Genomic DNA, 16,692 nt, shown 5'->3' with positions numbered 1-16,692 from the left:
CTAGCATAGTAGTTGGGTTATCATACATGTTAGTCTTGTAGAAAAACTTGAACTTGACTGGTGTTGAATATGTTGTCAAAGTACTAGACACCTGCTTAATTAATAAAAATTTCATATGAATTAGTGAGCTATGATATCTTTCATATAAAATGGACGAAATTCAAGATTAATTTGGAGTCATAACTCTTGGAATTTTATAAAACCCTTTTCTCTTCAAATTTCGTCTCCTATATTTGACAAGACGGAAACAACAATAGATGATTATATGAACAAATCTAATATATTACAGAAATTTAGGAAAATGAATAGAATCATATTTGAGCATAGTGCTCTTTATCACGAACTAGTGTTTTCTAAGTTCACTTGTTTAACCTTTACAAGTTTAGGAAACCCCCAAGTCTATGACAACATGTGCTGCACTTCGCATTGGAAACATATTTGTTGGGACCATGCACATAATGGCAACTACTTAGGGAGGATATATATGTCTTGTATTAATCATTGTTATCAGGTTCATGCTCCTAGACTGAATTGGGTTGATGTCCAACTGTGAACTTCATCAATAAGAGTGGTCTATTTTGTAGCTCATAGGGCAAACCATGTAGGTTAATCAATTCTCACCCTTTTGTCCTATACCTCATCATCGGTCTATTTTTCTCTTCTTGTATACATGAATCTAGAGAAAAATACAACAACAGCTATTTTAAATTCTAGTTCTAAAGTAATTAATTAATACGAATTTTACAATTAATAACCAGCCTTATGTGGTGTTTGTTTTTTGGCTGAATAAAAAAAGCTAAATTATTTGACTTCTTCTATTCAGCTAAAACTAACCTATTCACATCATTCAACATAAGTAAAGTGAATTTGTTATCAATATGTTCAATTTAGTTATGTTAAATGATATTAACAGGTTACTTTTAGCTTAATAGAAAAAGCCAAATATTTTGACTTTTTCTATTCAACCAAAAAACAAACACCACCTTAGTCTTTGGCTTATCGATGTCGCACTGTTTGAATTATTTCCACAGAAGTGGATAATTAAACTAGAAGGCTATATATATTGTACTTCTTATGTGTTACTATAAATCATTGCAAGCCATCCATATAGTAAAGACAAGCATACATGTTATTTCAAGATCTTGGATAAGATTTCTATGGGCTACCAAAAGTAGTTTGTGGCTATGAGTAGAGAAAGAGGCAGAAGAATTATTCCATGTTCAAGGAGCAAGACCTTTTAAGAAAAATATAGAGATGGGAATAGTTAAAAAGATATTGAAAAGAAAGTGGTTTTTTTGTTAAAAGTTCAATAATTAATGTAATTAATTTAAGAATCATTTGGAAGCACAAAGGTGGTTTGGATGATTTATTAAAAACTAAATGGTTTAATTTCCATTATATCTAAAAATATCGCTATAGGTTGAGATTCAACAAGCATGTTAGAAAATCATGATCACTTCATAAAATACGTTAAAGTTTCAAAAAATTTAATTTCAATAGAATGTAAAATTAATCCCATAATACCGATATTTTGTAAATATTTTTAATATGACACTAAATTTCACCCATCTATCTCGATCTTTTAAAGATTGAGTTAAATACATTTATTTGTCATTAATTTGAAATTTCATTAAGTATCTTCTTTAAACTTCTCATGTATTAGTATTTCACTCGTCCATCCTAATATTATCTTATAAGATGGTTTCAAGGGGCATCCTAAATCTTTGAGCTATTTGAATTTTTTGTTCCTTTTCCATTCAACTCCACTGATGGATCATATTCTTCGATTCAAGCTCCATAACATCCTTATGCTGCGGTTCGGTCCATACCAATGCGTAGAAACTGCTCTAAATAAACCCTAGTGGTCAATACAATTACCACACATGCATGGGGCTTAATATTGCATTTGGCTGCATCAATAAAAGAACTCTCTATGCACATGTATCTTCCTCATGTTCCATGTGAGACCGTCTGGGCCCTTACCATTTAATATTTCTCCCAAAATTCAATGCTCTTTGTTTCAGTCTCCCATGAATGTTTACCAGTACGTCACTTGTTCCTAGTACTGACAAAGTCAAGGGCACCATTGAACATACATTGAAAACAATATACATTTAAGAGTAATGGCCATTACAATTTGTAGCATTATCGTATGGTTAAGCAATGGGCACGTAGCCTTTTAAGACTATGATCTATTATTATTTTCTAGAGAAGAATATAATATTATATGGTTAGAATATGATTTATTTTGGGAAAATTATGTTTGGGGTCTAACTGGGTTAAAAAATTAAGCTATGGTCCATATATGTTCCATATTTAAGCCCAACACCTAATGAAAGAATAGAAATTGAGAGTAAGGATATTGTCTTTAAAAAATCCCTAAAATGCCCTTAACCATTAAATGAAAAAACTAACAAATCACCTCACCTTTCTCATTCTCTCTTTGACTTTTTTTATCCTTCTCTCACCTATTTAATAATGTAATTAACTTGAATCATTTTTCTTCATCAAATATGAAAGATGGTTAAAAATTATTATTACCAAATGTATTTTTGAAGTGAATAACTTTTAAATACCTCATCAAATATTATTCTTTTTTTCAAACTTACATAATATATAATAAATATTATTCTTTATTTCAAACTTATATTATTTCTCATATATATTAAATAATTTTTAAACACCTCATAAAATATTAATATTATTTATTTGTTCTAACTTGTAAATTAGATATCATCAAATGTTATATTTTTTCAAATTTATAGAACATATAATAAATACTTTTAAATACATCATAAAATATTATTATTATTTTTTTCTAACTTGCAAATTAAACACATGGTGTTTATTATTTTTTCGTAAATAATGTAAACACTTACATGCATATATATATATAATATTAATCAAGAAGACAATATTTCTAAAACTAATTTACCAACCTTCCAATAATTTTGAAAGTGTAAATAGGGTAATCGAACGAATTAAGGTTTTCAAAATATTCAAAATTTCTCAATTCCAAAATTACCTAATTGCTCTCCACAGTAATCCTAAATATTTTTCAATAAAGATTTAAATATTTAAAACCATTAAAATAAATACTTTCTTATTAAAGCAATTTTTTCAAAGTAATAAGATAAAAATCATGAAATCTTCAAAACTATAATTACAACAAATATTTTTAACTTTAAAACTAATTTCATAATTTAAATTAATGATTTTAAAAAATAAAAATGTTATAAAAATAATTTTTGTTTATTTTTAAGGCTATTTAAATATGATTTTTTTAATCTCTATTGATAACAATGAAATTATATTTATAAAGGCAAAATAGTAAAAATATATATTTCATTTAGTTTACTTATAATGAACAATTTAAACATGATTGATTTTAATTTTATTTCCTATGTGTTAATTTTTGTAGAGAATGTCTTAATGACATAGTTTGGTAAAAAAAGAAAAACAAAACTATCAATAATCGTCTTAATGTCAAATTCAAGTTGTTTAAAAATCGTATAAAACCTATTAGAAGTCTTGTACACTTTTATACACTTAGCACATTTCCCTTATACAGTTAGTGTAATACCCTTGTACAATGACACAAATTTCATATATCTCCTAATTTATATGTCCATGTAAGGTATTAATCATATTTTCAATGGTTTGGTTGAGAAAATGGTGAATGACTTTGGGTCAATTTTTTTTCCCCAAATATCATTATTGGGAAAAATATTAGAATTTTCATGTGAGAATTAAATAAAGTGCATGACATAGGTGTACAATCATTGGATGACAAGGAAAATAAAAAAGTAGTTTAGAATCAATTAAAATCATTCACAAATGATAATCTTGTACACCTTTGTATAATTAGTACATTTCCCTTGTACAATTAGTGTAATACCCTTGTACAATGACACAAATTTTATATCTCTCTTAAGTTATGTGTTGACGTAGGAGTGTTTAACCATATTTCCAATGATTTAGTTGAGAAGATGATAGATGATTTAAGGTCAATTTTTTTTGCTCCAAATATTATTATTAGGAAAAATATTGAAACCAAACTCAAATATAATCTATATAATTTTTAACTACTTATTTTCATCTAAAATAAGTAAATATACCTTTCAACCATTTTATATAAGAAAAATCCAATCTTTACTATGTATTGATATAATCCACTTTTAAAGTTAGGTCATATGAAAACATTTTAATTGAGTACTTAAAATAAAAACTTTCCATCCATCATCTTTCTTTCTTTTTCTTTTTCTTATTTTAATAAATTTTCAATTAATTCAAATCATTAAGAAAATCCTTAATAAACAAATTTATAACATTTCATATAACTTATTACTAAAAATCATGTTCAAAAAGTTATTAAAATAAGGAAGAAAGAAGATTAAAAAAATTAAACTTTTTTTTTTATAATAATAATAAAAAAACTTTAAAATACTTTTTATATAAAAAAATAAAATAGTGAATATATTTATTTTAAATAGTGTTTTAATCATTAAATTATTTACTTCTAAAATGTAAAAGATAAAAATAAATGTAAAATATAATTTTTATTTATTTAAATTAATATTTTTTTAGAAAGTATTTTCCAAAATAGTCTTTGAATCATTAATATAATTTTTGTTTATTTATAATTTAAAAATAAAAAAATAATGTTGATTTTTCAATTATTCATAAAAGAGTTTAAAAAAATAATGAAAAATCTAAAAATGATTAAATAAGAAATAATAGTAGCATATAAAGGGTGATAGAATAAAGACAAAAATAAGTCAAATAGGTATTTTTGTCTATTCCTATCTCGTATTCTTGTAATTAATTATGGATGTTTGAAGGAGTCTTTATTAATTATCAAAGCCCAATTCTCTCATTTATTTTCCCAAATTTTGGCTTTAGTTAAATATATGATTCGTACTCTGTACGTGGTGGTCCGGTTTCCTATCCCAGAGATTGATTAGAAATCATTGCAAATCTATCCTCATATGTAGTAAAGACAAACATGTTGTATCAAGATCTTGGATAAGATTTCTATGGGCTAAGTCAAATGGATTCGAATAATATTTGTCAAAAAAGGGCTGGAAATAACATATTGAATAAAAATAAATAAAAATGGAAGAGTTTGTTGTCCTTCAATAAACAGTTGATAAGTACTTCAGTATTTTTTGGACATTTCGTTAAAACTAAAAGGCTTAATTTCCATTGTATCATTCCAAAGATTGAGAGTTGATCGGACCCATCAACGATGTAGATCAAATGGCAATGGATGGTGTGCCCAAAAATGGTATACTTTCAAGCTTCATCCTCTTAACATAAAGTGCAATACAATCAATGAGTGAGCCCCAGACAAGCATCCCATCGTTTCATTAAACCAACTCTATTATATACAATTATTTGTTTGAAGGGCTGGGCTTACGTTAGAATTTATCCAAATATTTATCAATTATGAGTAGGCGTAAAAATTTAAAAAAAATTAAAAAAAATTAATCAAAATCAATCATACTAGTTCAATTTTTAATAATCTTTATTTCTTAACTAATACAAATTGAACAAAAACAATATTTTATAATTTATATATTGTTGATGCGAGGTCAATTGAAGTCAAATTCTCCTTGCTTTATGCCTTTTAGAGCTCCTGTCCAACGATGAGGAATTGGGAGAGCTTCTTCCCTACACAAAGGATGTCCAGATAGGTCGTCTGGGCACACCCCTCCGAAATTTAAGTTAGGTAGGTCAGGACCCTTTCAAGGAGAGAATGAATAAATTAACTTAAGTGCGTGTACCTAAGTTATATTTCAAAAGAGTTTTTTATAGTGCTCAAGAGAAAATCATTGTAATACTGACTAAGTATTTTAACCTTCTCTATAATGATGGTTGTCCTACGGGTGCCATTAGAAGTTGTGTCATGATGTTTAGTCATGTAATTGCCCGTCCTTTTAACTTGCTAGAGGTATGGGGCAATGTGTGATTATTAATTGAGATGGATATGAGGATTGAGGGAGATCCCATCAACCACTTCCATGTCAGGTGTATATGATTACATGTAGCAAGAGGGCCTTGAAGGCTAGTTGGAAGGTGGCGTTCACTTAGGGAATTCGGTTTCATTTGCCGCATATCCTTGTGGTTTGAAAGAAAGGCTCCAGACACTATGACAACTATCCGGGCAATACCGAGAGGGAGTGACACATGGACTGACACGTAGAGAGGAGCCCCCGCATATATGATTGTTGAATATTTGATAAGTTTTTTATACTTAGATTTTATTAAAGTGATTCATATTTCTTAGGTCAAATTAATTTTTAAATGTATTCATTATATTTTGGGTTAAAAAAATTAAATATATTTTAAATTTTCAATTCAAATTAGTTTTAATTAGTTCTAATAATAATTATAAGACCTAAATTAACTTGCATCATGTTGACCTTAATCGAATTGCTTAATTTAATTGAATTTTTTTATCATTTGGATTTTGATTTAAACCTAAAATAACCATGTCAATTCAACTAATTTTTCCTTGGAAAATCTATATAATTACAACATGGAAGACTCATTTCAGGGGGGAAAAATCAACCTCTTTCAAGGGGAAAAACAATCAACTCAAGGTTTTTATTTTTATTTTTTTATTTTTATAAATAAGAATGCAAATATTATAAATTTTTTTTTTGAAAAAAAACTATAAACTATGGTAAACTCATGTTCTCTTCTTATTCCCATCTTGTCCTTATGCTGCAGGTGAACAATTCCAGTGATCCAAATTCGCTAATTCAGAGACATTGGCCTAATTGTTTTTTGTTTCTCATTTTATTTTTGAGCAGGAAGTGGATAAACATGAGCAGATCGAGGTGATTGGGATTTGAAAGGTTGCCTGTCCAAAAGTATCGGGCTTCCGAGGAGGCAAAGAGCCTTGATTTTTCAACCTAAAGTATGTGGTGATCTCACTATCCAAGCGTTTCCTTCGCTCTCCAATCATTTGCTCTCTCTACTTATTATATAAAATCACCTAAGTAGGTATCCATCACATTCACAACCAAGCTACCCCATTTAATGGATGTTACAGCTATTTCTTAAGCTTGTTGGGACTTCCAATGGCAGAAAAGGAAAGTGATAAAAGAAAATCCCAGATTTTCACACCCAATGAGAAAAAGTAAAGAGATAAGAAGGAACCCTTTTTCCAGTCCCACTTGCTTGCAGGGTACAATCACTAACAAACCTTTAAATGTACAAGGAAAAAAAATTTAGGTTCTTGGAATTTATGTCTTTACAATATTCTTTCCTTGACCAGTGATGATAATTTGCTTGATTTTGAATTGATTTTTTAATAGATAGAATGAAATATTCAATAATATTTTTATATATTCGAAAGCATTGTTTATCCGAACACCATTAAAAGTTGGGTTGGCCAAGCATTTATGTGAACTCTGAAAGAGATTTTCTTGACTAGTTGATCTCCCTTCTCAATGTCATTAATTTCCTGGAAACTCTTCCCTCAATAAATACTGGAGGTTTTTTTTGGGTTTCTGTGGAGCTAGGATGAGTCTCTTAGCAGCTGCTCATGTCCGGGGCATGCATTTGTTTTAGGCCAGCAATTATTGAATTCATGACCTATCATTTAATTTTGATCTTTACTCTGCTGACTGGCATTCAATGCATTTTTAGAAAGATTCTTCCATCACTAGCTAGCCATGAGAATGGACTATTCTAATTTATCCCACAAAATTTGCTTCACATTGCTTTTTAAGTTGAGGGAAAAGAAAGAAGAAAATGATTGAGAAGTATCCTTCCATGCATATATAAGCCACAACAAATAAAAACCATGAAAAATGGTCAGGCATTAAAATGGTTTCGATCAAATTTGGAGTCTAAGTCATTAATTTATATGGGTAAATTAATCTAAATTATTAAATAAATTATAAATAATTGATTATTTGTAATGATTATTTTCAATTATATAGATATGATCCATTCTGAATATAAAAAATCTTTACAACTTTAAATCATATATTTAGATTATTAAAATGAGCTCATAAAAACATTTTCATTTATTTAATATATAATATCAAATCATCTTTACGCAGGTACGGTATTTTCATCATGTTGATCTATAGGATCGTGAGGTCAATATACATGTATGGACACTTTTAACCTAGTAGACATGCAAGGTGGGGCTATTTAAACTCAAAGCAGATAATATCTATACGTTTAAGAGCGAGTCATGTTATAATATTAGAAAGTTTCTTTTAGTAACATACATAGAACCATCAAACAAAAGTTTTGCTAAGGGCTTGGCAAAAGTAAAAATAAAAAAATGTATTAGTTGTTGAATGGACGGGATCTATGCTTTTCCAAATAGATTTATCAGCTATGATGTAGTTTTTCACAAAATAAGGAGGCATTCATGCCATTCATCCATTCACGAGACAATTTAACAAATTTGTTGAGATTTAATAACGTTATTCCCATCCGACAATTCCAACGCCGGAGCAAAAATCTCACTGATCAATTTAAAAGGCTCGAAAATTGGCTTATCTCGAAGAACATCAAAGTCACAGGACTAGTGTGTAAAAACATGCCGCGTAATCTAACTAACAAATATGTGGTGACCCCTTAATCCAAGTTGACGATTTCCTATCCAATCATTTATGTGCTTATCTTTTAGCAGGCATTGCATGTTATGTGTTTCCCTATTGATTGTACATAGACCCACAGCACGCAGGTGGCTCCATCGTTGGCTGCATGGTCAAGTGATCGATGAATCTCTGAGCGATGGTTCTAAGAAATTAAATTATGGGGATAATGATATCATAACTAAATAATTGAAGTGTAGGGACGTGACTAATTAATATGTTAATATGGACCGGTTCAAGAGTATATGTTAAACAAACAAAAAGGGCAAAACTGGTTAGAGACTTTAGTCTTTGAATGATTCCAACGCTCTAATTGTGTGAAATATGTGTCACATGATGCATACTTATCATGTGCAATGTATTTTGAATGAATTAGTTATGTTGATATATTATATTAGATTGATAATTTTGCTTCATATACTAAATTCAATGTATGATTTATTCTTTGGAGATTTGGAGTTACTTGAGAGTTGGTTCAAATTCGAGATACACATAAATCGGAGTATTAGAATTGAAGGAATAACTATTAATCATGTAGTAAGTGAGGATGTTAAAAAATCGTATATATGTTCTCCAGTATAAAACCCTTGAGAGTAAGTACATCTAGATCAAGTACTAAAGGTGTTTACATTCTTTTTAGATTTGATGGATTTGATTATGGTTGTGCGATTCAGTTTTTAATATCTATAGAGTTTTTGAGAAGCTTTATTTATGATTTTTCCACATTTATTTAGTGTTCTTGTATGGTGTTTGAATTTCTCTCTTCATTAATTGGTTGAATAATTGAAATTATTAAAACCCAAATATAATTAAAATGTTTGTATCAATTGCTTTGATAACCTATTCACACCCTTCCCTTATATTTGTTCCATATTTAAGAATATGATTTAACAAGTGATATGAAAGTATGTGTTAAAATTTTCAATTTCAGCTAAATTGATTCTTGAATTATGGAGCCACAGAGAATAGGAATTTTCATTAACCATTATTAATTTTTATCATGGAAATAACTACTCCCATTGGAAAACCATGTCATTTTTTTTCCCTAAAATGGCAAGGAGAGTGAGTCTAGAACATTAGTGGAAAATGGGCAGTTATCCTTAGTTTCTATGGACAAAAAGAGGAAGGCTACTTGTGATATAAAGCCCAAGTAAAAATGGAACAAATTTGAAAATGAAAACAGTGAGGCCAATGGCAAGGCTATTTATTGTATTTTCAATGGTGTTAATCTTAGTAAATTCAAAAGGATTGCAATATCTAAATATCTTGGATAATGTCTTTTTATTTGAATACCAATTGGTATGCAATATGTAAATATCTTATGTCAAGGCATTTTATTTGAAAACAACATTGATCTAATGAAAGTAGGTTGAGTTTTGTATGACATTCAACCACCATCATTCAGGTGACTCGTTCCCAGACTTAAGAACAACATTGTTAACACCTAATAATCCCTTCTTTAATTTGGTCTCTTGGTTGATCCACAATCCTAACTTTGATACCGATTGTTGGATTTGATTTTGATCATTTAATTTAAAAATCAATTAGTATCTAGTGAGAGTAGACTAAGTATTTAATGACATTTGTCCACCATTATTTGGTTGATCCATCCCAGCACTTAAGAATGACATTGTTGCACTCCAACAAAATATATTAAAGAAACCCATGATATGTTGTATGTAAACTCTGAAAATACTTCTATTGTGAAATTGCCCAAATTATAAATATCGATCTTCAAATTTAAAAGCATTAGGATGAATTGATACGAGTGCTTTTATGAATTTTATATTTAATTAAATGACTTAGTAAATTCTTGTTTTAATTGATTGAGTGAGAAAATTATCAAGTAATTAAAAAGATTTTAAAATTTCTTTAAGAGATTTAAACCTAAAGTGATTGCTATAGAAAAAATAAAAATGTTGATGCAATAAGAAAGGGAGAATTAGTACGTTTTCTATAGAATTATAAGATAACTATTTCCTCTTTCAGGAGACCAAAAGGTGTAGACTTTCTTTAAAAAAAAAAAAAAAAATGGACTTGTACGAAACACCAAAAACAAAAAACAAATACGAAGCTTCAAAGAAAGATAAAAAGAATATCCTTAAGAATAAAAATAAAGAAAGATAACTCACCTCAGGTGGCAAATGGCACATTGCTTTTTCTTTTTTTCTTTTTTTCTTTTTTTTTATATAAAAAAATGATAAAAGAAAAAAACAAACAAAAAGGCAATTAATACTGTTTATTTGAAGTGACTTTGGAGATGATGAAAGTGAATGTGTGGACACTGACTAAGTCATCTAAACTGGAATAAAAAAAATACATGAATCGAACGAGGACTAAGAGGAGGAATTTGATGGTCTAAGGGATGTACAGAATGTATGGCTTGTATCTAGAAGACCTAAAGAGTTCATTTGCAATAATTTTAGTAAGTATTTTTAGTGTAAAAAAAATAATTTCTTTAAAAAATAAATATTTAATAAAATTTAAAAATCATTTATAATATTAAAAAACCGTTTATAATATTTTTTTTATTTGAAAAATATTTTCACGAATAAAGAAAATGCTTACCGCACTCTTGAGTTTTTTATTTATTTATTTTTTGAAAAATATTAAAATTTAGATATAAATATATAATTAAAAACAATTTAAATCAATTTCATGGATGGCCTATTCACCCGCAGTCCACATGTCATATATAACGTTTCATGCTGAGATAATTTTTATATATCATTTTTGAAGCTCGCTCCTTTTACGTGGAAGAAAACACATGTACGTGTAAGCATGCACACCTCATATTACTATTATAATTACTGTTACATATGCACTAGAATTAAAGCGGTGGTCTATGTTGTCGGCACCGCCTACAAATTGTACATTGTTGTTGGGATCGAGATCAGCAGCAGAACAAAATGCTAAACAAAAAAATTCCACAATATCCAAAACCGACTCATGATCGTCGCAGGATAGTATATGTACATGTAACAATAGAGAAATTAAATACAATCGGATCTATTGAATGACAATACTGCATGTACAGAGCAATAAAAGAATTCATCACTGAGAGAATGAGCGATCAATATTAAGTTTTAAGAGAAGAAAAATCTGCAAGATAGTCTCCTAATATTTGCGCTCAACACCCCACATAACACACTTGATTTAACCATATGGACAATCATATAAATTAATTAGAACTGCATGGATAAATAAACGTGTGGATGATTCTCTTGATCCATGCAGTGTACGTAAAACAATAGAATGGGTATATAGATCAAGATCATGGCCCTTGGCTCCTGGCGCTAGAGGCTGGATGCTGATGCAGCTGTTGGTACAAGGCTGCCATCCTACTATAAGCATCCATCGTCATTGGCTGCAACAAAAACGTACCATACAAAGTTAGCTTGATATACACTTTCATGGTCATCAAAGATTGGGTTTAGGTTATGATCATTACTTGGGATTGGCAAGCAAGGAATGCGGCCAAAGGGTCAGGCACCATTGTTGGCGCAGCAGGTAAGCGGTCACCGGAGACATCCCATGAAGTTAAAGGGAGGAAAGGAGTGGGGTGGAGGAGAGGAGAGATGCCGGCGGTGGCGACATTGGGTCGAGCGATGGTGTTCATATCCACAACGCCCATTCCCATTGGGCTCATCCCCATTCCCATGCCCATCTGAGCCATCAGTGACATTTGAAGTTGCTGCTGCAGGGTCATCGGCATCATCATGGGTGACATGTTCATTCTATTCATCATCTGAACTTGGGCTTGCAATTGTTTCAGGTATTCAATCACTTCATCAAGCATTGAAGCTTTATCTGTCTGTCAAAAACAAGAAATCACATGAGTTGACTTCACCAGCACGCGTCTCCCATTCAAACAGTAATAAGAAGGGAACCAAGTGAAGTGGAGTTTTAACGGTTAGTTTTCAATGTTTGTCTCTTACTCAGTCATTCAATGCCCCTATTCATATCCCTGTACTCCCATTTATCTTTCTTACCCTAAAAATTTACTTGGATTCTACTACTCTTCTTTGATGAAATGTTTTTCCATAAAACCCTAAAAAATAATACCCTCGAAACCAATAAAAATTATTATGATATCGATTTATCAATAAATAACTATTTATTTATTCAGAGAGAAAATTAAGATACAAGTCGAAAAAAAAAGAGAAAATAGAAGTTAGAAAAATCTGTATTATGAATTTTTGCTTATTTTATATTTTTTGGGTCATGAAGGATTTTTAAAAAATTATTATCTTATGTATTTAACTTTAGTTCATTGATATTAAAACTTTTATCATTTAAATAAAATTAATAATTTATTTATCGACAGCTTACTTTTATTGGATTTGTTTCTAGAATGAAATCAGTGATTTGAGATAGGCATGAGAGTATAGGTCCCAACTCCCAACCAAGTTGAGAGGATTTATGTGGTAGCAGGTGATTGTCTCTACACCTACCAGCCTTGTGTCAAGCTGTCCCTGAGGTTGTGGACTAGGATAATCGAATCATCCCTAAAATACCCACTACTATTTTGAGTGGACAAAAGTCTTGGACCACATCTACCATTCACTCTCCGCGGTCTATTTTTCAGTCTTAAAGCCTTTTGGTTTTGGGATGTTTAAAGGATAACTCCGGTGTGGACCTCATTTTTGGCCATGTAAAAGCAGTCCTGAAAAGATTCTAGCCCTGTCACAAACTCAAACTCAAAAGGGTAAAACAATAGCTTTGCTGACTAGCTGCCAAACAAGCCCTCCATTTAAGCTAATTATCCCATACATCTAATGCCGTCTTCACAAGTCTGAGTTAGTGAATCTTTTAAACATACGGGAAAGCAATAGGGAATTCTTTGGCACAAAGTTGAATAATGTTTTTGAAAAAAAAAGATTTGGTGAAAGTACTTTGACCCATTGTCGGAAAGTAGAAGCATGGCATCCAAAAGGACAAGGAGGATAACTAATTGTTGGGATTCTTTTTACTAATGACAAACATAATTATTAAGATATATATAAGTAAACTTATGAGGATATAATAATTGAAACGTACGTTCCAAGAAAAGGACCACAAAAGAATAGTAATCATTTGATAGGAGTTCTATTTAACTAAGGATCGATAGGTATATTTGTAAAGTTAAAAATAAGAGTTTTCTTTAGCTTCACAAATATTGAGAATATTACCAAGAAGGATGGGAATGTTCATACCTTACTCGAGTTGGGAACCAGTTTTTGTAATGTCTTCATTCTTTGATTGATCTTATCTCTTCTTTTCTGCAAATAAATATTAAATAATTCGTAAAATTTGGACAAAAAAAAGGAGAGAGAGAGAGAGGGAGAGGGAGAGGGCATACACGTTCAGATTGATTATGGATGGCAGCTGCCCTACTCCTTTTGCTGGAGACCGAGGATTTTCCTGTTCCTCTCTTCTTGTCCTCTTCATCACCTGCCCTTCTCTTTAAAATCATAGAAATAATAGAAAAAAGTACACATTAGCAAAATTGGATTTTTAATTTTAAATTTATATTTATAAAAAGGAAAAAAAACTAATTTGAGTTAAAGTCATAAGAACCATGACCAAAACGTGCTTGCAAGAAGATTGGGGGACAAGGAATTTGCCTGTGGTCGGCTGTGACAAACGGAGTCGTGGTCATCGACGGTGATCGTCTTCGTGCAAGGCTTGCCGGAGCTTGTGTTTTCCGGAGACCCCAGATCGCACGTGTCGAGAGTCACCTGTTGGCTATCAAGGTCGAAAGTGGCGCTGCCGGTGACGCTCTGGTCTCGGCTGCTCCAGTCGTGGGTGGAGGGCACACGCGCCACTCTCTCGCGCTTCCTCGGGAGGATGGCGTCGTCGTCTTTGGTAGCGCCGCCGCTGCAGGAGCCGACGCGAGTGGAGCTGCCCCCCCACACGGGCCTAGCCCCGCCGGCACGGAGTCCATCACGTGCGACGGGTTGTTGTTATTAGTGGTGTTATTGTTGTTGGAGCAGGGGACCAAGGCGTCCATGGTCATGGCGACCGAGGCGGCCGCTGCTGCAGCCGCGACGGCGCGCTGGTGGTCTAACCACGGCACGAGATCATTGTTGGCGCCTTCCGGTGGTGGCTTGTGGTGGGGCAACCGAGTGGCTTGATTCACTATGGACTCCAGAGTCCCCCCGGCGCGTGGCTTCTCCCACGGGTACTTGGATACTGCGGCGGAAGCCACCGGTTTCGCCGGCACCCGCGGCTGACCCAAGCCGTGCATGGCCAACTGACCATTCTCCCATGTCAGCTCTGCTACTTCATAGTCTAACCTGCACCAATAAACACCCAACAATACTGTAAGTGATGCTAATCTTCTTATCAAAACTCTAGATTTGCTTCTCCATCAGAAAATGAATAGTTGCCGGAAATACATGGGAACATCTGGAGCAGTAGAATTGGAGTGAGAACGGAGAAAGAGCCTTGGAGGGGTGGGGTTGTCATCGATATCCCAGCTGGGCACGCACTGACTCATTTTTAGATCTTCCAAGGTATTGCAGTTGTGTTGTTGTCCAGAGATAAGAGAGAATCTGTACTCTTTACACTTTCTTCATTTTCTCCCTCAACTAGAGAGAGACAGAGAATTGAAATTTGGCCTTTTTTACGTTACTATATAAAGGGAAACGGATTTCACTACAGGGATAAGAAGAACTTTGGGGTCAGAGAGATGGCTGGAGAGAGAAATTATGGTCCATGATGGGAAAAAAGAAAAGAAAAAGGAAAAAAGAGTGGGAGTTTATGATAGAGACCAAAAGAAAAATACTTTATGAGCCCGGCCGCCTATGATACTCACCGCCTATGATACTTAACTAAGTACTCCGGATAGCTTTCTCTATGCAACTCTTAGTTTCTTTCAATCCTTTTTCAACAAATTCCACCACTGGAACGAAATGTTTCAGAGAAAATCCTATAAACGTATCCACAAATATAGAGAAAAGAAAAAGGGAAGAAAGAAACAATGAACTTTGTAGCAGAAAAAGGGTAAAACTGGATGCTTATTTCTTCACCTTGACGACGCAGAGATAAAATGGAATTTCTCATAGAAAGAAATGAAAGAGAGAAGCGAGAGTGACGGCTGACTGTGACACTGGGGACCTTTAAAGATGAGAACTCGGAGGAGGGTACGATCACTCGGCTGAATTAAAAAAAATATAATAAGGATATGCGCGTGGGGAAGTGAACCGGTTGATTATGGTGAGTGATGTGTTTTACACGTGTGAGCTCACAGAGATAAATGAATCTCTTTGTATGACACGATAAGGCCTTCTCACACACATCGCCTCATCGCTCAATCTTCACCCGCAGTCAAAGTCTCAACTTCAAACCGCCTCTGGTTTTTGCTCTATCTTGACCCGAACCATCCGGCGCAACTTAGACGTGCCGACCACTGGGATCACTTGCAATGTCCACTCTAATCCGAATTTTGGGTCAAATCCCCAAAAAAAAAAAAAAAACAAGGTAGAAAAAAATAAAGGTATGTGAAATTAACCATGGTTTTAAAATAGGTCCAAATGTATATTTCACAGACCAAAAGTGACAGCTCAATGGAGAACTCCTCTTGTACGGCCTGAATAAAAAATTTAACAAAAAAAAATGGAAAGAAGGGTAGTGGCTGAGAAGGAGAGTTAAGTTTTGGTGTTTTTCAATTATGTGAATGAAGAAGGCTCCATGGATAAGGTGGCGCAGAAAAAGTTTGTACGGGCTGACGAAGCTCTGTTGCTGTGAGATGGCATTGGGGGGCTGGCATTGGGGCGAATCTGATTAGATTTATGGTTTAGATAATAAATTCCTGGATGACCTTCATTCGTCGGGTTAAGGCTATTTAGTATTTATATCCTCATCCCAGATATTTTCTTCCCCCAAGATATTTTCCAAGAAAATATTATGACTAAATTTTTGAGAGGATTGTAAATGCAATTAAGTAAAAGATGAAGAGGGCATCTTGATGAGAGCCTACAAATGAGTACAAAAGATGAAGAAAGTTCTATTGCAAACTTCAATAAGACAATCTGAGCTTTCTTCAAATGGGGAAGATGGAAAGAGTCTTCAATTATTTTTC

General features: G+C 32.4%; 1 protein-coding gene across 1 annotated transcript; it reads right to left on the bottom strand.

The window, feature by feature from the left end:
- Positions 1–11,529: 11,529 nt before the first annotated feature.
- Positions 11,530–15,686, bottom strand: LOC117932712 (transcription factor UNE10-like). Its single transcript, XM_034854001.1, is given in 7 exon segments — positions 11,530–11,994; positions 12,079–12,441; positions 13,823–13,888; positions 13,969–14,070; positions 14,234–14,520; positions 14,523–14,905; positions 15,008–15,686. Coding segments are annotated over 7 exon segments (1,395 nt in total). The 5' UTR covers positions 15,109–15,686; the 3' UTR covers positions 11,530–11,901.
- Between the last annotated feature and the right edge of the window lie 1,006 nt (positions 15,687–16,692).

The sequence above is a fragment of the Vitis riparia genome, chromosome 15 (genome assembly GCF_004353265.1).
Source record: "Vitis riparia cultivar Riparia Gloire de Montpellier isolate 1030 chromosome 15, EGFV_Vit.rip_1.0, whole genome shotgun sequence".
Taxonomy (NCBI): Eukaryota; Viridiplantae; Streptophyta; class Magnoliopsida; order Vitales; family Vitaceae; genus Vitis; species Vitis riparia.
Note: the sequence above shows the minus strand (reverse complement) of the source record. Positions and strands in the feature narration are given on the sequence as shown.